Source organism: Erithacus rubecula (assembly GCF_903797595.1).
Source record: "Erithacus rubecula genome assembly, chromosome: 6".
NCBI lineage: Eukaryota > Metazoa > Chordata > Aves > Passeriformes > Muscicapidae > Erithacus > Erithacus rubecula.
In genome coordinates, this window is record NC_136688.1 from 50,066,401 (window position 1) to 50,090,336 (window position 23,936).

The 23,936-nt window shown below is 44.0% G+C and overlaps 1 protein-coding gene across 1 annotated transcript; it reads left to right on the plus strand.

Annotated features, from left to right (window-relative positions):
• The first annotated feature begins 11,216 nt into the window (after positions 1-11,216).
• Positions 11,217-13,252, plus strand: DIO3 (iodothyronine deiodinase 3). Its single transcript, XM_079309200.1, has one exon. It carries the CDS (start codon positions 11,790-11,792, stop codon positions 12,612-12,614), a length of 825 nt encoding a protein of 274 aa, XP_079165326.1. The 5' UTR covers positions 11,217-11,789; the 3' UTR covers positions 12,615-13,252.
• Positions 13,253-23,936: the final 10,684 nt, after the last annotated feature.

The following is a 23,936-nucleotide window of genomic DNA, read 5'->3' on the forward strand; positions in this document are numbered from 1 at the left end:
TTTTACACACAGGATGGAGCATAAATGTTTTATTATAAAATCTTTCTTCTCTGACTGATTAGAACCTAGAAATGAGAAAAAGTTCCAAACACCTTTAAAAGTGATTCATTAAATGCTGGAGACAGCATCACTGCCTCCTATTGCCTCATGCTCAAATTTCATTGTCTTCTGTCAGAGACCAACTGGCCAAAGTGAAGGTGGCACCCACTAAATAAGCAATTCCTGTCCTGATTACCCAGAGGAGCTGCTGCTCTCAAAACACAGGGCTGCTCAGCACAGGACCCTTTCCTGTTTTCTCAGTACACACAGCTTTCCAGCTTTGTTGCCCCTTAAAAGGGTTCATATTCATGGAGCCTGCTATGACTAAATTTGGGTGGTTCTTAGAAATAGATAGATATTAGAACCAAAATATTCCCATTAAATCAGCCAGATCTAGGATCCTTCCCTTCTTGCTTCTTAATTGTCGCCATGACAATGTCAACACTTCAATCATCAGTGCTGAACATATGCGAGATGTGGCCCAGCTTGTCTCTTGGAGTTGTTACCTAGACTGCTTTCAGATGCACTACTGCATTTGGTTTCTGTTTGTTCAGTTTTCTCCACAATCAGAAAGCTGGAGAAAGGGGATGGGAACGAGACAGCCCTTGTGGCATAGACAAAATAGCAACATAATGCCCAGTTCTTAGGTTAACAGAATAAAACTGCTTTAAAGGCCAACTTCAACACCACTATTGGAAGGGACTGATGGCAGGGCTGATTGTTGCAATATCTCTTTGGCATCTGACTCAAAAAGAGGTGTGTGCTCTGTCACAATAGCTGGGGTCACTGTAAGTCATATGAGGAGCAGCTAAGGGAACTCAGCCTGGAGAAAGGGGGAAACCATATTGCTCTCCACAGCTACCTGAAAGATGCATGTCCAGATACCTGATTACCTGGGAATCAGCCTCTTATAGCAACCTGTGACAAGAAGAGGAGATGACCTTAAGCTGCACCAGGGCAGGTTCAGGCTGGACATCAGGAAGAATTTCTTGTCTGAAAGGGTTTCAAGTATTGAATAAAAGGGTTGTCAACCACTGAAATGGACTTCCCATAGAAGTGATGGAGTCCTTATCCACGGAGATGTTCAAGAAATGACTGGACGTGGCACTTAGTGTTTATTTGACAAGGTGGTAGTCTGTCAAAGGTTGAATTCCATGATCTTGAAGTTCTATTCCAATCTAGATTATTCTTTATATAGGAAAAAGTTGCAGTTGAATTAAACAAGGGCAAATACACCTCATAATGGAAATCTAAACCTTTAATATTGTAGTATCTTAAATATTATGTTACATCCTTAGTGTTAATTTGGAATAAGAGTAAGTGTTTCATAAGCATGGTTTTATTTTAAGCAAAGCCTTTGGAATTCTTTTAAAATATGTTTACAGTAGTTAAAGAAAGATCACATTTTAAAGGTACATTTCTAATTACATTCTGGCAGAACCTTAGCTGGGAACACTACCAGCACTATTTTGATAGCAAAAGCTGTGACAGTTACATCAGCTAAGGTTATCTGCTGTCTGCTTATTATCATGATAAAATTAAAATACAAGATTATGGTCAGCAGACCATATATATTTGACATAGAACACTAGGGTGCAAAAATTGGAAACAACCTTAGGAAATCTGTGAGTGTACAGAACAGGACTGGAGTATTTCACTGGAAAAACTAAACAACTTCAAGGACTGAAGCAGTATGAACAGGATGAAATCCAGAACTGCCTAGCTCAAATTCACGAAGCTGGCAGCAAAAAATATCACAATAAACTGGGCACTTGCCAGCTGCACGTGGAGGAGAAAACTCTAGATGGTTCAATCAAACTCAGGGTTAGTATAAGCCCCTAAAGAGAGGCAGCAATGGTAAACAAGTACAATTCAAAAACACATGGGGTGTTTCCAGCAGTGAGGGGTGTGCTGGTCACAAGTCACTGGAATACTGTGTAAAATTTAGGTCACTCCTTTCAAGGACAGACACAGCTGTGTTCCATATGGGGAAGTTCCACAGCCACAGCTCTGTCACACGGCCCCTGAGCATGTGCCTGGGCTCCCATGTTTGTGCCTGGGAAATCCCATGCCATGCACTGCACGGGCAGGAAATCCATCCTGTGGGAAATGTGAATACAGATGGCCAGGGAGAGCACAATCCACCCCAGCTCTTGGGTCACACCAGGCTCACCAAGATGGATTGGCTCTACGGTGAGTTGGCTGATACAAGAGAGGCTTCAGAACAAAATGTACCCAAACTTTACATTTGTCCTTTGGGTTTCCAGTAGGTCCAAGCCATTTTGCACAGCAGTGCTCAAATACAGCACTTGTAGGGTACCCAGCATGTCCCTGACATGCCACACTCCTTGCCCAGGTGTTCAGCTGTCAGGCTGCATCTGTGTTTGTCTATGACTTCCAGATGTCAGCCTGACTGATGAGAATGATTGTGCTGAACCAGTGACCATATGCTCTGCCAAGCAGGGCTAATGCAAGGAAAAGAAAGAGTGGGTGGAGCCATATTTTGTTCTCCAATTAATTCTTTCCTAGATGATGCAGGAAAATGGACTTGTCATGAGACAGGTGCAGAAAATTGCTTCTAGAAGGATCAGAGAAATGGAAAATCCATCTCATGAGAATAGACTCTGCAGACATCTGAACAAACAGGTGCAGACCAATGTGAGCCTCAGCTGGCCTCATACTGTCCCAAAATCCACATGGCCTGAATTAAATCAGTGTTAATGAAGTCTCCAGCCGAACTCACCAGCTCAGACATAGCACTACACTGCCACAGCCCTACAGGCAGCAGGAGAGGCTCAATTTATATCCCAGCTCACCGAGATTGTCAGCAGAGAGCCTGGGTCTGCCTGTCCCCATCAGTGCCAATGCACCCCACAAGAGTTTGGCTTGTTAGTCCCAGTGAAGCTGTGCCCAAGGGGGTACGACTGCCCTCAATGATTTTAAAGGTCTTTTCTAATCTAATAATTCTAAAATTCTTTAATTCACAGAGGAAGGGGAGACAGGATAACTGCCTCAGCAAAGAGACAATGTTGGCACACCAACAAGCAGTGTAAATATGCCATAGATACAGTTAAGCTGAAAATATGAATAATTCCATCCATTATAGCAGCGAGATCCTGGAAGAGCTCTCACAGGTAATGGAGGAAAACTGTAACAAATTTTAAGGTGATGCTTGATTTTTCTGAACACATCTCTGTGCCACAGAGGTGTCTGAAGCACCTGCAGATGCCTCATAAGACCCCATCCTGAAAATCTCTGTTAGCTGTGAACTGCAAACCCAAATCCAATTGAAATCAGAAATTTAATTAAAAGCAGCACTTCTGAGCCAGCTGCTGGCAGGCAATATGCTGGTAAAAAGTGACAGCTGCTTCATTGGCAGTTCAATGTCAACAACTGTAGAGGAGGCCAAGGAATAGGCATGGGCCACAACTGTGCAAGGATCACCCCACTTTGAAGAAGGTATTTGTAAAAAGGCTTCAGAGGCTTTTTTCTTTTATTTCATCAGCTAACATACTTTACTCCTAGCTTATATTTATATTTTGCTGCTGTCTTCCTTGTTTGTTTAGGGGTTTTTGGCTCAGTGGGATCATAATGCCAATTAAAATTAGTTAAGAGAGAAAATGTCAGATTTTCCAAATAATACATAATTGTCCTTAAAAAAATCATTCCCTCATTACCTAGCAAATCCAGAGTTTATTTGCAAAAAATGTGCATTTCAGAGATCTTTCCCATTTTTACATGTAGACTTAGATCACTTAGATCAATTTTATTTGCATATGTAAGCATATTGTTCCCATTTTAAAAAAGGAGTTATTAATACTTTTCTAAAAAGGCAGCATTTTCTTGTTTTAAGAAATTCAAACTTGGTTTCAAGTAAGACAGAGTAGCAAGGGATTAATACTGTGGCCATTAAATTAATGGTCCACAGGAAAGGGTGGACTATTCCAGGTGCCCAGAATAATTCACACATTGAAGACAGTGAATTGGAACCTGAAGTTTCATATCTAAGTTTAAAAGTAACCATTTATTCTTTGGTTGTTTTTTTCCTGCTAGAGCTCCAGGTAGATGTGATGTGCCCTCAGAAATGATGAGCTGTATCACATAGATAAGCTTGTCACAGTTTTTGCCTGTGAAGAGACTATATTGCTTAGTCTAAGAATAACTTTAAAATTCACACAAAGTGAGAACTGTTGAGCAGTTAAAAATAAAAAGTCATAGGAGGACACATTGTTAGGCACAAACATTAAGACCCTTCAAATCAACTTGAGCTGTTGAGCTAACCTAAACATTTCAGGTCAGATCCTGATCCCAGTGAATTCAAAATTATTGGCAGTGATAACTAATGTTTCTCCTTTTATTTTGGTTTTCCTGCTAATGAGTATCAGATAAAACATTGCAAGACTACACTGTAAACAAAGTGCAAAGTTAATCATTTTCAAAGGAACACTTTATTCAGGGTAGGCTGTGTAGGAAAGGAATTAAACCTGAGTAAACAAACCATGAAGGTAGATGAGAATACACAGAGAAATCAAAAATAAGAAGATGCAAGTTAAGAAATTAGTGGGTATATGATGAAAACAAAATATACTGCTTCTATATGAGGAAAATTCAACAACTGAGTAAAATGCTGAGTAATTTCATTTGTGCGTTAAATTATTTGCAATTTCCTGCATAAAAGTAAAAAATAGAACAGAAATTCAGGATTGTTATGCCAAAGATCTTTTCTTCATCCAAGAGCAGAGGAGTTAGAAGGTTTACACAATTTTATGTCAATTAAAATATTCCATATAAACAATGCATACTTGTCCAAACTAACTGACTTCCACTTCCAATTCCTTCTGGGCAAAGTCTGAGAAAGAAATACTGCATTGCAATATAAAATAAGCAAATTTCATCTATTTTGGAACAAGTGAAGTATTACATGTAGTTCAGATACATCAAAATCTATCTGGCTGCAGAGGCGTATTATTAGGATGTGCTAAACCTGTCCAGAAACCTTTCTACCATTGATAAACAATCCACACATTAAATTAGGAGATTAAGACATGTATTCCTTCCAGTCCTTATGTATGTTTGTCATTAATCCAAAACAACATTGCCAAACCTCGACCACAGAAATAGTAAAAATAAATACCAAAGGTCTGGGAAGAGAAATCCTGAGGTCACAAAGAGAAGGTAACTTCAAGGGAGTATCCTGGAAATTAAGTCTTATAAATCATCATGAGCTGAAAGAAACAAATTCAGCAATTGCATAATGCCATTTTACATGGCTAAAAATAATAAGATTCGTGGGGTGAATGCCAGGAAAAAAAATTACTGGAAAACTTCACAAACATTTACGTTCAAATAAAAGACTTGAAGCAAGAAAGTTGTTTGATGAGAGTCTCAGTGCACAGCACTGGTGCCTTCCAGCCTCCTGCTTGGAATGCCACTTGCTTCAAACGAGTCAGTCATGCTTACAACAATCATTCACACAAAACCAGACTCCATTATGTCCATAATATACATTTTAGTGATGGTGGGGACACAAGGTCAGCAGAATAATCATCTCCATTCTATATTCAAAGTAGGCTGATACAACTACCTTTCTGGGTAAACCCCTCCATTCTCACTAAAATGCTTGTTCCTCTGCTCTACAGTTTATTCAAAACCATTAAACCACTGCTGGGAAAAACCATTATATTGTAGAAAATGAGGGTCACCCTGAAGAAGATTATCCTGTACATGAACCCTAAAGATTTTCCTTGAATAAATGTTTTTTTAAATGCTATTTTTTCCTGCCTTCCCCTCTGAGTCTGTTAGAGATTGAAAATTCAAACGTATCATTTCAGGCAGGGCACATACAATTGCCTTAAAACCTGAGAATAACTAAACTATATTATATCCAAATTCTTTATATTCTACTGCACTTGCTAAGGAAAGTGAGATGATGAATATAGCACCCTGAGTTTTCAGACCCCCTTTTGTCTACTATCATACTACATGACTTGGGCAAAATCACAATCACAAGGAAAGTTCCAGGAGTTTTGCTGCTGATCACTCACAGCTTTCATCACACAAACCTTGGGGCTCTGAGGACCTGCCTGTGACAAAGACTGCCAGACAGCAGTGAGACCCCCCCTTGGCAAAGGACTTCAAAGGAATGGTGCTCCCTTTATCCTGACAGAAGCTGGACTCAGTCTTTCCACTCCAAACTATCCCAGTAACATTTTGAGAAAATACTCATGGTATGCTGCCTTTTAAAAGATGAAAAACTAATCTGAGTTATCAGCCTGCTGTGCCCATCTCTCTAAACAGTGTTAGTGTATTGAATTTTTATGTCACACGCTGAAACATATTGTGTTGTAAAACACTGCACGTGGTGAATTTTGTTACAATCTTCTTCAGGGAGATTTAGATTCAAGCAAATTGCATCTCCTTATCCTCATCTACAGCACACCTGAAACAAAGACAGTAGTAGAAGTATTATGTGTTTTCTGCCAAGGACTTCATCTGTATTCACTGTATATAAAGTCGATGCTTAAGTATAACTCTACGGGGTTCCACTTCTGGACTAGACTGTTGTCTTTGCTGCACAGCAAACCATTCAGATGACTGTAATTATACCATGCTACCAGGGGGTCCAGCCTGAGCTCTTGGGCCACAGCAGCTTTTGAGCAGTTTGTTTGATGGGTAGCAGGGATATGCTTGGCTTGGAGGGTTCTGGATAATCTGATTTCCCTCTGCTGGAGGTGTGTTACAGCTGCTGTTGGAGCTGATATTGCTGGCTCCCCCCAGAAGCTGGCTGTGGCCCCTATCCAGCTACACTGCCCAGCAGGAGCTTGTGACAGCCACTGTCACCTCCAGCACATCTCCCATGCTCTTCCATTACACAAAAGGGTAAGACTACCCACATTTGCAGTGAAAGTTGTTTCTGCTCTTAACACATTCTCATGATGCAATTTCACCCAGGGGAGGATGGATAATATTGCTAAATCAGTCCTGTTAGCCCTGCCTTGGTCACAAGCTGTGGCAATTTCTCTTGTGCCTCCCCTGCATCACAGATGATCATATTCTTTCATCATTAGCAAGTCTAGGGAACTAACTTTTTTTTCTAAAGCCAAGCTCTTCTGACCCCTTAGTCCCCAAAGCATGTCACTGGATCACTTCAAGATTGCACATGTCACAGAGTAAGCAGAAATGAGGAAGGATTAATGGGATGTAAAGTTGCATATTTGGTCATTCAAGTTGCACTGAAAGTTATGCTATTAGACACCATTTTAGAGATTCTAAAGTAAACCCACTCACCAAAACCTCTGGGTTTAAAACCAAAATTCTTTCATTCTGAACCTTTATGTTATCTAGTTTCTACCCCAACCTGACAGGCTGCTGGCACAATAGAGACCCTGGGGAGCAGCCATGGAGAGGCAGGTGCAGAAACCCACTGACACATCAGGAGAACTGAACACTTGGTCACATGGCAAAGCCGTGGTAGATGGCTCATAGGAACAAGAAAATGTTGGTTTCCACTTCCTTGGGGTGAGCATTGCACTAACAGACCTATGGCTGTGGAATCAGTTCTCCCTCCAAATTAAACAACTTTTTCCCAGTTCAACCCAGAGTCAGCAAAAAGTGAGGGGAAAAAAATTTGAAAGCTCCTGTGAAGGGAACCTCTTTGACACACTTGTCATGTATTTGAAGGTAAGAATGACAGGGTGGGTAGGAGATTCAAAGCCCGTGGCTCTGCTAGTGATTTTATAGACAAATCTGCTGCACAGCATTTTTCTTTCTATACTCAAACCTACTTCAGGCATTGCCTAGGTGCTTAGATTTGTATGGGTTTTTTTCTCAGTCATATATATTTTATTAAAAAAAAAACACAGAAGGGAGGAAAAGAAAAACAGGTGTCATCTAAAAGTGATGAAAGATTAAGAGAAAGGCAGCTCCAGAGACAGCTAGACCCATGCACAGTCTCCATCATATGGTAACATTTTTCCAGAGGTGTCACTACAAGCAAACAACTGCAAATGGAGTTTATCCACCACCAATTTCAGTAATATAACATTTAGCCACTTCTTACAGATACCAGACAGGTGAGTAATTTACCACTGCACCACTGCAGCTCTCTTCAGTCACCGGGTAGCCACATAGATGAGTGAAATTGCCCAGCTCTTATTTCAGGAAAGTCTTTTTCATTTCCTTCACATAGAGTTCTACCACATTAACGACATGGAGCTTAGATGACATGAGAGGTGGAACATTTCCAAAATACATTTCAGTTCCGTCAGAAAGTATTGCGTGCCTTTGTGCAGGAAATTATAAAATAGAAAATAAACATGTAAATATACCATTTCAACACATCCTCTACATCAAAGCAGACCTGATGGTTTTAATTTCAGCTTTTTGAGGTTTTGCTTTTATAAGTTGCTGAATTTATTTTGTAGCTCCTGTTTATGAAAAGAACTTTAAAAGAGTTATAAATTACATTTATCAAATGAAGAAAAACTACAGCTATAAAGTTCTCAGAAAAAAAGGAAATAATGTGAACCATGTATGTGCACTTGTGCGAGGACACACACACACAAACTTATGTATTTTTAAGTTAGTGACTGCTGAACCACAGACCACATGCAGAAGAGTAAAAACCACCCATAACCAGATGTGCCACTATAAAACCCATATTTTTGGATATATTCTATGAAATCCTCAGTATACAGGAAGACATAAGTTCCCACACTATTAATATCAGTGATATGGTTTCCTAGAAAGATTGACTACCTTCACACTCCTAAAAATAATCCAAGTTCCAACTGGGAGGTACAGCCTTTGGGAAGTAGAGAGGGGGTTTACCAGAGTTAAAACACAGGATTTTGAAATCCATCCAGCTTCACATAGATGTGAGAACAGCAGCAGGACATCACTTCAAACCTTCTGAGAACCAAAGGGCTGCAGAAGGAATTCCACCCTTTTCCACGGAGTGAAAACATGAGCATTGTACCTTGGCTGAGCAGCCAGAGTTTGGCTTGTAGGGCCATGCAGACTCACAATTTATTTCACCACAAAACAGGGGCCTCAGGACATGCTTGAGTTTTCCTGAGGCAGGAAAGTGTAGCAGTGGGCTAGTGAAGCAAAATGCTACAGTTCTCTGCTCTATCCACAGCTGAATAGGAAACCCCAAGTCAAAGGTTTCCTTCAAGCTACAAAAACAAAGCAAAGCTGTTTACAGGGAATGGAGAAAAAGTTATTTCCAAAGTCCCTATCCAGCTGCAAATAGAGTATATAAGACCAGATAGTATTTTTACCTCAGAATATCTCTCACTGATCTAGTAGAGCAAAGTTTGTTGATATTCAGGGTTGCAAACCCATCTGTTTACTCAGGCTTTTGTCTGTCAGCATAGTTTGAAGAGGTCACTTTGAGAGATCAATTTTTTTTTCCTGGGGGTTTCTTCAGAGCTTCCACAATTTGTTATTGCGTCTCTTTAGAGGCTTTAATTTGTGGTTTTCAAGATTGCATAACTGCACAGAGAGGTGGTGAGAGGCCCACATGAATAGTTCAAAATAAGTTTGACAATATAGTAAATATCTGCTCAGTAATTTTCCCTGGACTGAGCACCGTGGAATGCCAAAGAAGTTATTAATCAGGCTAGTGGATGAACATGGCTTTATGAGGACTGGAGCACACATTTCCCTTCAGATGTTCCAATGCTGAATTACCTTGCTGCTGACTCCAGCTAAAGATGACACATCAGGGCACTACAAACCAGGCGTCTGATTAGATTGTCTAAACTAGTCTATTCAGATCCAGATAAAGAAAAAAATAAAATGGGGTTTTAATTTTGCCTTTTATTTAGAGTTCTTGTAATAAGTTACATAAAAATTAAGCAAGCTGCCTAGCCACCCATGAGAAGGCTCAGCATTCATTTTCCATTTCACAGATGATAGACAGGAGGTACAGACATGCACAGTCCCTTTTGGAGCACAAACTGCCCCTGGGGGAGCTGCAGGTTCTCAGGGTCTTGGGAATCTGCAGCCAGAGAGCTGGCACTGGCCACAGGCAGAAACGGGGCACTCGGGACCCCCAGGCACACGGGTTGCATGTCCCAAAGCCAGTGTGACAGGCAGCTGGGTGAGTGGCAGCTGCAGCAGTAACTCAGGGCTGCATGAGCCACATTTGCATAGCAGAGGGCAGTGTTCAGCGTCTTGGACAAGTAATGTCCCTTTCTGGGGAAGCTGATGGGGAAATGATGCATGCTGCAAGCTGGGAAACCTGCAACAATGGAGTGGCAAAGTTCTGAGCGGAGACACCAAACTACGCTATGCTCTGTGCTTCTGGGACAGGTCTCCATCTAGTTCAGCAGGAAGGAATTTACAGGCCATAAATTCCTTCTGACGGGTGAAGACTGAAGGCGGCCAGTCAGTGTTCAGCCCTGCATACTGTGAGCACTTTGCTACTGACACACAGCACAGCCAACCCAAAGCACTCGTCTGTCCGCTCTGTGGACAGCACACAGGTCTACCTGGCCATGCCCGTGAGGTGACACTTCAGTCCTCACCCTATGGGTTTTGCCAGACCTAGTCCCGTGAGAAGTGCTTGTGTTTGTATGTCAGTTGTCAGGTGCAGAAAAGTGCTGCTGGCTCCTCCCGGGACGCCGCAAAGGAGTGTCTGCGCTGCCTCGCTGCTCAGGGGAGCGCAGCAGGGCCCCGGTGAGCAGCGGGACTTCGCAGACGCGGCGCTCTCCTGTCGCCTCCACCGCCCCCTCTGCCCACCCACCCTTCCCGCAGCACCGGCCGCGATGTGGTCGCGTACTCCCAGTGCGGCGGAGGGCAGGCAGGTGGCGGGGCCGGGGCCGGGGCCGGGGCAGGTGGCGGGGCCGGGGCCGGGGCCGGGCGCGGACACCCCGGCCGGGGCTGAGGGCCCCGCGCTCCCGCCGCCGCCGCGGCTTCTCGGCCAACAGCTCCCTCTGGCGGCCGCCGCGCCCCTCCTCCGCCCGGGGCAGCGCCCACCGGCCCGCGCCCACCTGGAGCCCCCGCGCCGGGGCCGCCGCCGCCGCCGGGGCCCGGCCTGCCCGGCGCGGGCCCGGGGAAAAGAGCGGCCGGGGCAGCGCCCGCCGCCCGTCCCGCCGCCGCCGGAGGATGCGGCCGCGGGTTCGAGACCCGGGTGCTCCCGCGGTGCTGGGGCGTGCGGTGGGGCGGAGGCTGCGCTCAGGGGACGAGCGGGATACCGGGGCGTGGAGGGAAGGAAAGGAAGGCGCGGGAAGGGACGCGGCGAGGGCGGCCCGTCCCTGTCACCTGCAGCCGCAGCCGGGACGGGCCCGGCCCCCGCTCCCGCCCCGGCCCCGGGCCCGCACAGCCCGTGGGGAGCCGGGCCGGGGGCGGGCTGTGCCTGTTGCATTGTCCTTGCTGGGGCTGTCTGTGAGCGCCCGCCGCTATCTGAGGCCGGGGACCCCGGCGCTGCCCCGTGTCGGACTCTCTGCCCCGCCTGATAGCGGCTGCACCCTGCTCCGTTGCACGTCCCTCGCGGCTCCCGCCGGGGCTGTCTCCCCTTTTGTCTGTGTATTTTTAGGTCATTAGAGTGGAGGGGTAGGTAATCCCCAGGCTCAAGTTCCAGAGGGGCGGGTTCTGGACGGAGGTGGAGTCACTTTTCATTTAAATCCCTGACTATAAAATGGGCTTAAAGAGAAGCGGGATCTCAGCTGTGCTGCACAGACCCCGGCACGCAGGGTGCGTGGGGGCCCCCCGGCAGCCAGCGCCCTGCAGCACAAGCCGCTGCGATGCTCCACTCCGTCGGCGTTCACACCTTGCAGCTGCTCACCCAGGCGGCCGCCTGCATCCTCCTATTTCCCCGCTTCCTGCTCACCGCCGTGATGCTCTGGCTCCTGGATTTTCTGTGCATTAGGAAGAAGATGCTGACGATGCCCACGGCGGAGGAGGCGGCCAGCGCCAGCGAGGAGCCGCCCCCCGACGACCCCCCGGTCTGCGTGTCCGACTCCAACCGCATGTTCACGCTGGAGTCGCTGAAAGCCGTGTGGCACGGGCAGAAGCTGGACTTCTTCAAGTCGGCGCACGTGGGTTCCTTGGCCCCTAACCCCGAGGTGATCCAGCTGGACGGGCAGAAGAGGCTCCGCATCCTGGACTTCGCCCGCGGCAAGAGACCCCTCATCCTCAACTTCGGCAGCTGCACCTGACCCCCGTTCATGGCCCGCCTGAGGTCCTTCCAGCGCCTGGCCGCGCACTTCGTGGACATTGCCGACTTCCTGCTGGTGTACATCGAAGAAGCACACCCCTCCGACGGCTGGGTCAGCTCGGACGCAGCCTACAACATCCCCAAGCACCAGTGCCTCCAGGACAGGCTGCGGGCAGCTCAGCTGATGAGGGAAGGGGCGCCCGATTGCCCCCTGGCCGTGGACACCATGGACAATGCTTCCAGCGCCGCCTACGGTGCCTACTTCGAGAGGCTCTACATCATCCAGGAGGAGAAGGTGATGTACCAGGGAGGCAGAGGACCAGAGGGCTACAAGATCTCCGAGCTGAGGAGCTGGCTAGACCAGTACAAAACCCGGCTCCAGAGCCCCAGCACGGTGGTCATCCAAGTGTAAAAAGGACCTGGCAAGAAGCGCAGGGGTGGAGAGGCGAGGGAGGGCGGGAGGAGAGGTGGGGAGGGAGAAGGCACTGCGTCGCGGATGGCAGGAGCTGTCTTCCCGCGGGGACACTCGAAGGAGGCTGCTGTGCGAGCTTTCGAGCAAGACGTGCCATAGTCCTTTCTCTATTCAAATCATGTTGATTTGCCAACCACGCTCTGTCAATGCTGTATTTCCATGTGCGTTTTGTAAATAACTCTTTCCTTTTTTTATTATTTTTCCTTTTTTTCCTTTTTTTTTTTTTTTTTTTTTTTTTTTTTTGAGAAGCATTTACTATTTTTTAAGGAGGCTCTCTTCCTACTTGATCTGTTCCCAGCTGCGTGTGTGCGCGGGTGTGTGTCTGAAAAGTTGTGTACAAGTGCTCCGTGCTGCCTAGCAAGTGCTAACTGGGATTTCTAGTATTTCTTTGTGATGACCGATTTTGAAATGGATTTCTCTAATGCCAGGAAATCGCGTCTGATGTTGTCAAATACTAGAACTGCCAATAGCCAGAGCTGGACGGAATGTCCTATTTATGTGGGGGGGTTTTGTAAGACGTTCGTTCACCTTCCTTTTTTTTATGAATTTTTTTAAATAATAAAGGTTGAGTAACTACACGTGTAAGGTTGACTGCCTTTCTCTATCTTCAGACCGCTACGTTCACTTTCCCTTTTGCCTACCTCGCAACACCCCCCCGCAGCCGAGGAGGGGCAGGCGGGAGAGGATGCGCTGCCGGGGGCCCGGGGGCGGCGGGCTCTGGCTCGGCGGCGGCAGGAGCGCGCACCGACCGCCACCCGGAGCAAAGGGAGAGTACTGGGTGTCCCCATGGGGAAATCCTAAACGTGCGGGGCTCCTGGAGGAGGAGACCGGTCAGGAGGACCGAGTGCTCCACCAGTGACCCCGGTAAGCCGGCCCCGGATAGAGCCCTAAGCCCTGGAGGGCGAAGGTGCAGGGCTGACCGGCGCCGTGCAGGCAAGTCGAGTGAGTCCCGACCAAAAACAGAGGCTGGGGAAAGCCGTCCTGGGCGGGAGAGACACCCCGCCGAAGACACCTCGTCTCGGGCACGCGGGCGGTGCCGGACCGGAGCCCAAACTGGGGCAGCGCGGACCGCACCTGTAGCGGTGCGCGGCTGAGGGGCTCGGGCAGGAGGGCAGAGCGCAGCCCGGCCGTGCGAGGCTCAGCCCCATCGCCGGGGGCAGGCAGCTGCGCTTGAAAGGGTGGGGAGTGCCGAACCATGCTCCCTTGGATCCCGACAGGTGAGACAGGGCGTGGAGAGCATCCTGCAACCTCCTCAGTAGCCGTACAAAGCCGCCCAGAAACAGTGGGTCTTTAAGGACCACCCGTGGCGCCTCTGAACGCCTCCACGTCCTTGGCAGCAGCGGGACGAGGCGCCCGAGCAGTGAAGCCCCTAAGTTTTGGAGAGGGGTGCACGGCCCGACGGCAGGGCAGCCGCGGATTCCGCTCTCCGCAGCTGGGCACCGTGTCGCGCCCGCAGTGCTAAACTAAACCTGCGGGAAGCTGTTTGTAAGGGCGTTATAGCCCCTGTCTTGACAATGTTCCTCTGGACGCGCAGTGTTCCAGTCTTTCAACATTCACGGTTTAGACCGGCATGCGTAACCGCTCCCTCCTCTCCCCGCAACAAAGACAGCATCGAGTGGTCTCTCACAGAGAAAGCAGACGCTCCGATGCCGCTTGTCCGTCCCCTTCTCCCCCACAGTCCCCCTAAAAATCGGGGCGCTCTGCTGAGATGTCAAAAGATCCGGCTCAGGTGCCCGCTTTGGGCTTCCCGACCCGCCTGGCCATTGCGCCTGCTCTGACGGGCTCGAAACCCATCCAGCCCTTCTTCACCATCCCGCTGCCCCCGAGAGCGGATCCCCCGGCTCCGGGCTCGGGGCACCGGCTCCGCCCGGCTCAGGTGCCTCCGGCTGATGCTGGGGCGGCGGGGCGAGCACTCAGCCTGAGGTGATCTCGCTTCGCCTGGCCGGGCGCTGAGCATTAAGCACAGAGCCCCCTGCGAAGTCCCGGAGCGGAGGGGAGCCTCGGCAGCAAAGCAAAGGACAGGCTGAGGCAGGGCATCACCCCGCTCCCGCCTGGTGCATGGGCACAGGAGCCTCGGCTGCCTCCCGCCACCCCACGAGGGACGGACGAGCGCTCCTCCCCAGTACGAGACTCCGAGCACCAACAGACCTCGCCCAGCCCCGCTGCGGGACAGCAGAGCCCCCGCTCCGCCCGCGGTCCCAGCGCGGTCCCGGACCCGCAGCCCTACGCACGTCGTGCCTGAAAACCAAAGTCAGAGGAGCCAAGGGTCTCCTCTCGGCTACAAGGGCAGCCTCTGTGTACACGACTACTCTTTTTTTAATTTTTTTTTTTTTTTTTTTTTTTTTTTTACGGTTTAGTTTTCCTGACTTTACAATAAAGCCATTCTTTGCTTTCTCACCTCGTTATCTCTTTCCTTTATCAGCTTTTGGCAAGCTTTAGTTGTAATCCGAAGTTACGGGCAAAACCCGGGCACATCCCCACCCCAGCCTGGCCCCCAGGACATTTTCCGGTCATACAGACAGAAATGGTCACTGTGGGCTTTAATAATAACAGAAACAGCCTCATCTTTACTCTCTACTACTAGCAGATCTTGGTCAAAGGCTATATGAGGTCAGGACGTTTTTTTTCTCTAAATAAGTCAGCTTTCTAAAGCTACATTCCTCCTTTAAACCGAACACAGAGCTCTTATTTATCACTTTCTCTTTAATCAGCAACAGAAGAAAAATTTGCTATGAATTCCTGGAATCCCTGAAAGAGATCACACTTTTACTCTGCACAAATCAAAGTTATCTGCTCCTATTATATCCTGCACTTAAAATGAATCATAAGCCTCCATCCCACTGAGCTTTCTCGGGGATACTTGTTTAGCACAGACGAGAACAATACGCTGTACATCTAAAGAGCCCAGGGCGGCAGAAGCCTCTCTGACTGATACAAAGGATTGAGAAACGTCCTATCTTTAAAGCGCATTTTTAGTGCCTTTCCACCTCCCTAGTGCATGACAAACAGAAGTCAGAGAGCGCGGAGAGATTTATCAGAGAGAGATCTGAGTGGCAATTACATGTTCTGTCAATAATTAATTGAATTATGTCCTCATCATAATTGCATACAGTCCTCTAGCCAGGAGGAGAAAGGAAAGAAGGAAGTTGTGGTGTGGTCAGAGGGGGATCTCAGGACACGGTTCCAGTCATTAAAAATGTGATGTAACATTGCAATCTGGTGTATTCTGAGACACAAATGGGAAAACACAAACAAAACCAACTACTAAAATATAATTTGCTTTACAGCAGGGACACAGAAAAAGCACTTGCCTTGTTTTCATTACTACTTTCTGCTGGGGATTTAAAGGTACTTTTCCATGCAAAGACCAGAGGTCTTGCTCATTTGAACTATGACCTATATGTTGTAGACTTTCTATTGTTCACTACATACTACCTGACTACACTGGATGTTTCTGATGTTTGAAATAAAAATTTAAATTGGTCCAGAAATTAAAATTGGTCCAGCAAAGCATCCTATACTCAATACAAATGTAGAAAGGACACTTCCAAATAACCTTGCAAGCAAATTCTTACTCTGACACTTATTTTTCTGTACTTTTTCCAGTCATAAGGGAGATCATCATATCATTATTAATTTACTATTTACTAAGAGCTGTTAGAGTACTCTTTTGGTACACAAATGCAAGAAAACAAAGAGCTCAATTCAGTTCTCACACAAGTTTTGCACTGGTGTAACTTCAATGACACGGGTGTAGTCACTTCAGAACCACCTGGGTGTAATTATGATCAAAATCTGGGCTATTGCACTTCCTTTGCTTTTCTAATAGTTCTAAACCTCTATTTTTTTACAGCATACTGTGGAAGACAGACAGCTGTTTGCATACAGAGCTCAAAAATCGTTCTCAAGTTCTTCCTCACTGCCAGTGCCAGGGTCCTATATCCTGCCACAATTTAGGCATGTCAGCACATTTCCTCATTGTTCTGCATCCTCCCTACAGCATGAGAGTTGTAAACCCCATCCATATGTGTTTCCTTCCACTTGTCAGGGCACATCCTCCTGGTATCTTGAGCTTTAGATCAGGTAGTTTTCTTTCCAATTGCTTTTAAGATCCAGCTGCCAAAAGGGAATTTGACACCTGCTTCCCTCTTTGCAAATTTCTCTTTTCAGAAAACTGTTTGATGATGCCTCTTGAAAAGGGGTTCATTTATGACCTCCACTTAATTGACTCATATATTTCTCATCTTCTTGGCCTTCCACCTGCTTCTTCAGAGATTTTGGAAGTGGTTTACAGTTGTAAACGCACTAACACTCCATAGCCAAAAACATCTTAACTAGAGTTGCAAACAGTATTCAGTACTTGTGGTGAAAATGAAATACAGGACAAGGTTAAAATCCATCAGCCAGTATGTTTTGCATGAGAATCCTTCTCAGGGTTTGTGCTCTCAAAAGTAAAGTTCTCTCAGTCTGGTCTATGGAGCTCCTGTGCCCACCAAATTTAGAAGTTCAGGTCTGTATATTGTTTCATCTCTCTTTGGCAAATTAATAGCTCCGTCCTGACTTTGCTCCTCATGGAAGCATTTTCTTCCATTTCCTTTCAAGTAATAAGCATCCTCCATCTTAAAAGAACCTTTAGGACATGGCCATATGGGGCAAGGTAGCTCAACCCCCCCCCACAACCCCCCAGTGCCCAGCACTACCCCACACAGAGGTGATCCCTAAAGGTGATAAAGGTATCCAAGAGCTGCATTTCTTACTGGAATTTTCAAGAATAAACTGGCACATAGCTCCCAGGAGAAGGGCATCCCATTATCCACTATAAAGCAGTGGGCACTATGGGAAATTATAAACAGACCTGGATTTTTCTGAAACTCCTAGCAATGAGGGTGAGAACCATGGCAAAGCTTTCATTCTTTTATGCCCATCTTCTTTTCTCACCATTTTAGGATTATAAAGCAACTAGTGCTTCAGTAGCGTGCATTTGACCAGATTTTCACATTCCATTCCAAGTCACCACAGGCTGGATTTTTAGGGTCATATTTCTATTTTTTTAGCATCTTGCTTTTCTTGCCTGAAGAGTCAGGATATGTATTCAGAATCACAGCATATTCTGAGCTGGAAGAGACTCACAAGAATTATCAAATTCAGCTCTTACATGGATGGCCCATATGGGGATGAAACCCACAACCCTGGCATTATTAGTACCACATTCTAACCAACTGAACTAATCCCTTGCAAAAGACAAAAATTCAGTATAGTTATTTAATCACTACAAGTTTTCAGAAATAATTTTTCAAATTATGTACCACCTTACAGAAATTAAATGAGATGTTACTGCATAGAACCTCACTTCAAGTATCATAAATTTTAACAATTTCATGATGAAACATCTTCCAGGGATTTCTCTGAATTCATATAACTTTGTAAGCATAATTGTGCCAAAATATCTTTAGTGCCAGAGACCTGATAGTGAGAATTATTAATGAGAATTTAAAAAAAAAACATAACATCTGGATAAATTTATATATATATATATTTATTAAAAATACATTTTATTAAGTTATCCATAAAATGTTAATGTGTATGTTATGACTTTTAAGAATTGTTCTAGTAGAAGTGACCCTTAAAAAACTATGGCACTGAGCTGAAGAAATTCTGGAAGTTGCACAATTCCTTGCAAGAAAAAAATATTGTTTATTTGATCGCTTTCCATTTGTGATGAAGGACAATCAGGAAAGAATAGAGTGCAAGGCTGCTGTCAACCAGATTTGCAGCACATGGGCATAGAGAACATACTGCCACTAACACAGAGATGCATACAAGTACAGAGATCAAAATTAGCTCAAAGTGTATTTGGAACATTGGAAAGGGAGAGGCAGAGAGTTGTGCACTTTATAGAATAAAAAAGTTATTTCAAGAACTTATAAATATACTTTTTTTTTTTTTTTTTTGTAATTACCAAGTTAATTTCTATGTCTTCTCACTCAGAAGTGGAACACATCCATTGCATATGTGTTGGTGAATAATGAACAGTTTTGGGGAAATAGAAGAGATTAGATGAAACTCATTTGTCTAATTCCCTCTATTTCATTTAATCATGTTTTTTTTCCTTTTAACTGTATATTGCCTTCTCTAGAATGCATACCACTGGAATGATTATACTGGGCTCTAGTTTCTTTGATGTTCAGCAGATCTGTGTGCATTTCCCTCAGTGTTTAGTTGACAGAAGTGTCTTTGATACTAAATAATCTCCCATGACATCAAACTGAGCCAATTGTTCTATCTACCTGATTAGAGCAAAAGTATGGTAAGCTAATGCAACAGAAGAATTTGGAACTGTTCCCCGGAACTGACCTTCCAGACCTCTCCTATTTCCACAAGAGGCTTCAGTTGATTCCTTCAGCCATAATAAATTCCAGAAGTTATCTATTGGGAGGACAGAATGGAAGAAAAAAAGAGCAGAATGAGGAAGAAATGTCATGGATCTTGAAGGTCTTTTTTTCTTCTTTTTTTTTTTTTTTTTTTTTTAACTGAGTGAAAGTCTTCTGCTGCCTTTTAATGAACACAAAAACAGGTTTGGAGGAACTCCATAGTGATTTATCAGCAGAACTAAACAAATTGGTGCATACCATAGAAGTACATCTGTTTTCTAAAGCTGGATAGGAAGCTACCCAGAGAGATATATATTAGCACCTCCTGCAGACACTGCTGGAAGCTGAAGAGATCTTTTTTTTCTTTTACCACATATTCTGTGTCACTATGAAATCACTTTGGAATCTTTGTTAATAAATCTAATCCCAAGAAAAGGGTCTTGACAATAAGGAAAATGAGAGTTTATTCTGTCTTTCCAGTTATTGAACATGCCTGTGAGTCACAGCTCATTCCTAGATCTGTCAAGCCCCTCTTGCTCAATGCAGTAAGGCAGATGATGGGGAAGAAGCCACTGAGGTCTCTGAGAGGGACCACAGAACTCTACTACAAATGCAAGAGATAAGGGCCAAACTGTGGGACAGTGAAAAGAGGGAGATTATCTATTCCCATGCACAGCACTGTCAGCTGACAGACATGCACAGATAAATATTGTCTCTGAAACCTGGTGCTATTTTTGCTACCAGGTGAGCAATCAGGGCATTCACTGCAATTCCCATGACATTTGTTTTTGGACAGTGGATGTGTCATCATTGCAAAATGGAATTTGGGTTTTTTGGAAAAGGAATCAACACTTAAGTGATACTTTTGAGCAAGTCAAAAGACACCCAAGGGTATGATTGTCTTGTATGCTGTTCTTTTTAATAAGGCCAAGGAAAAGCATCGCTGGATGGGATCATAATAATCTGCAGCTTTAATGCAGACAATCGAAGAAGTCTCCTTACTGATGGCTGTAAATTCATCATTATGGATACCACTCAGAGTCATTTGGCATGACATTTTTTATGCATAGAACAGAAAAGTGCAGTATTAGCTCCTGAGTGATTGGATGAGTTGTACATCCATTAATGTGCATAACAGAAAATGTTTCCCAGCTCCAACTTATCTCTCCTACACAAAAGATGCAGACTGACTTGCTGCTGTTTACTCAATTTTTGGTGCATCTTTTCATTCTGTGCAAAGTCCTGTTAATTTGAGAACCTACTATCATCATACATTGTAGATTTTACTGCTGACTGTGAGATTGTAGCTGTCTGGCTGTGTTCACATATTATGAAATTTACTGGAGGACAGGCAATATGAGAGAAAATTAGTTGCACTAACCCCATAATGAATAAATATTTCTCAATTCACTGCTTTGGAAAATGAAGGAATTGGTAGATCATAAGCACAAGAAATCTGGAAAATTTTTTAATCAAATTTTTTTATCCAACTAATTGCCAGTTCAACCTGGTTAAAATCCATGTGCCACTCATCTGAAAACTGCAAAATTAGTCCACCGAGAATTCATTATAACATAAAAACATTAAAATTAAAACAAAAAAAAAAGTATGCTTATTTTCATAATAGACCACCATTTTCATTTAAGATGTTTAGCTTCTAAATGTAACTAGACTAAATTTCCCAGAAAAAAAAATTATAATTTCATTTTCCATTTTGGCCACCTCAAAAATATACATTTTCCAGTTATTGAAGTGAAATAAAATATGCATTATTCAAATTCCCTGGTCTGTAGTGTGTCTTCCCATTCATAAATTGTTCAGGAACTGGTTATGATCAGTTAATTTATAGAAACGCTTCATAGATGAAATTACATAAAGAAGTTTCTGCCAAGAATGTATGAACTAATTGTTCACTTAGGATATTTATTTGACACTGATATAGAACCATCACTTCCAAAAATGGTGTCATATTTTCTTCCCTGGCTTTTTTTTTCAGCGAAGAAATACCAAATATCAAGTAATGGCATTCTTTAGATGTGAATTAGACAAATAATCATTAAATACTTACAAGACACACAAATTTTCTATCCAGACAGCAGCATTATCTGTGTTTAAGCCATTGACACATTTTCAGATCTCTGAACCAACATCTTTTATTTAATGACGCACACAAACTAGAGTTTATAGGAGAGACCTAGATTATAAGAATGCTCTTAAAAATAATAAATAAAAAGCCTACATTTTAGCATTTAGGCTTCCAATATAAGCAAGAGGGAGAACTCAACCCAAACTCAGCTGCCAGGTAATGAGGACACTCTCTTAAAAGAGGATATTCTGGTACAAGCCCAGCCCATGTCCATGCATGTGAACCTTGAAATTCCATAACTTGGACAATGTCATAGCCTGTGAAATACAGAAACCATTTTCTTTAAACTTTAAGGGATGAGGTACTGATCAGCACTTGTGGCAAATGGTTGGAGGAAGACACTTCACTTTCCTAGCAAAGCTACTTACTGAGGATATAAACAGCTCTATTACAGTATCAAGCAAAATATCAGGTACATGCCATAACTGTGAGGCTACTATTTAATTCCAGATGACCAACATTCTTCTTTCTTTTATTCTGACCAGAAAGGCTGTTCTGATTTGAAAAAGCTTCCCAACATTTAGCCAATACATTCCCTCATAAAAGTGCTTAACTTACCAGGAATCTACACACACTCCAAACAAAACCCAAAGAAACTCCAAAAGAAAAAAAATAAAATAAAATAAAAAGAAGAAAAGTTTTATCTAAAACTTTTAGGTCAGCTGTAGGATAGACTTTGGGACCCACTTTCATTGTCTGACTGGTTAACATGGTTACTTATCTTCCCCTGCTGTGCATATGACCAAGTGCTGTGTAGGCAGGCATGCTGGCCAATAAAACCTCAAAAAGCAGTGAAACATTCCCATCATTGCAAACAACAGTTCTCAGTATATGAAGTGTCTTGTCATATCTCCCCAGGCCCATTCTCTTCCTTGCTTTCTCTCTCACTTGAATTTCCTCAGAAATGTTCTTTCTCCATCAACATAGCCTCATGTTACTTCTCTGCAGCTCTGCTGCCCTCCATTCTAAAATCTGGCATTACAGTGAAACTTCCAAGAATTCCATTCTCTGAAGCATTATGAGTCACACTGTAGTCCTCAGCAATATTTTTAAAACACCAATGTTTTTTTAATCACTCTTGAGACCCACAGAAGAAAGTAAGGATATTATCTTGCTAACTTACAGTCGTGGTTGTTTTTTCTATTGCCACCCACACTCTCTCATCTTTCTCCAGATACTCTGCTCCAGTCTCTCAATAGTGCAGGCATATGGTATTCAAGCATGCCAGAGTCTGACTTCAAGTTTTAGTCATTTTTCTTCCTGTAAAAACGATGGAGGGACATTGAGCCTATGACCATTTGAGAGTTTTCTTTATGGGAGAATTTAATCTGGGTCTATACTTCAAAAAAATTGCATGCTGTACTGTAGAATTAACAAAGAAACATCAGTTCCAAGCCATAATTCATCTTATCTGAATACCAGCAATGCCATGTGTCTGGTGTGTCAGAGGCAGCACAGAAATTACTGGTCCAACAGTAAACATAGGAAGGGGAGAATTTATGCCTGCTTCTGGCAGTGATTTCACAAAAGAAGCATTTTAACACAGGAGATGATTATCTTAATGAGCTGTAGTTGTAAATACTATCTCTGATAAGAAAAACAATTTTTTTCTACTGTTTGAAGAAATTTCCATTTTAGTTAGAATAAAGAATCCAAGTTACTAAGCTGTAGTAAAGTTATCAGTTCATTTTCATTGTGTTTCAATGCTTGATCCTTTTTTTGAGCTCGAGGGATGAGGCAGCTTCTATTACGAAAGAGTTATTTGCAGCTTAGGACTGAAGCTCCACAAATTGTTGTTATCTGCTGTGCAGATGCTCATGTGGCACACTGAATAAACAGACCTTAAGATAAGCACATAACATTGGACAATGGGTGTTCAATAAAGATTCCTAAAGACAACAGTTATCTGAGTTCTGTAAAGATCAGCTTTTGCATTAAGCACTTGAGGATGGCTGGCTGCCCCATGATAGGTTTTAGACAAAGCTGCCAGGAAATAAAAGGATGAAGAGACCTAGATTCTAAATTACCAGCTGATCATGTGAAGAAAGTACATACTTACATCTCAAAAGTTACTGAAAAATGGTCAGTGAGCTTTTCTGTACAAGAGGTGGTTGAGAGAACTGTGAAAATAAACACATCATTGAGAAATGGAGGTAGGATGAGTGAGATTTACTTAAGAAAAGGTGAGAACAGTGTTAAACGAAATAGAAAAGAATCCATATTAAATAGTAGCATTAATTCAGTGAGCCAGGAAGCTACGAGTGATCAAGGCTCCTCAAGAATCACAGTTAGATGAAGGATTCTATACACATTTACTCATGTATTTATTTGTCTACATAAAATAAAACACAAATCATACTGAAACTGCTCATTTTACTTCCAACTCACAGAGAGCTTTTCTGTCTCACTGCCTTATACTGTAAGGTGTGGAAAAGCAATAAACTTGCTTTTCATTTTGGTAGGATTTTGCTTTTACTATCTGTGTCTCTAAGAAATCTTGACCAATTTTTTTATTTGATTGTACCAATACTAAAATTTGGAGTATGTTTTAACTCCTGGGCTGCACCCAAAGCAGTGTGGCCAGCAGGTCAAGGGAGGTGGTTCTGCCCAGCTATGGGGTCCTTAACACAAGAAAGACACGGACCTGAGTGAGTCCAGAGGAGGACCACAAAAAGGAACAGAGTGTTGGAGCACCTCTCCTGTGAAGAAAGGCTGAGAGAGTTGGGGCTGTGTAGCCTGGAGAAC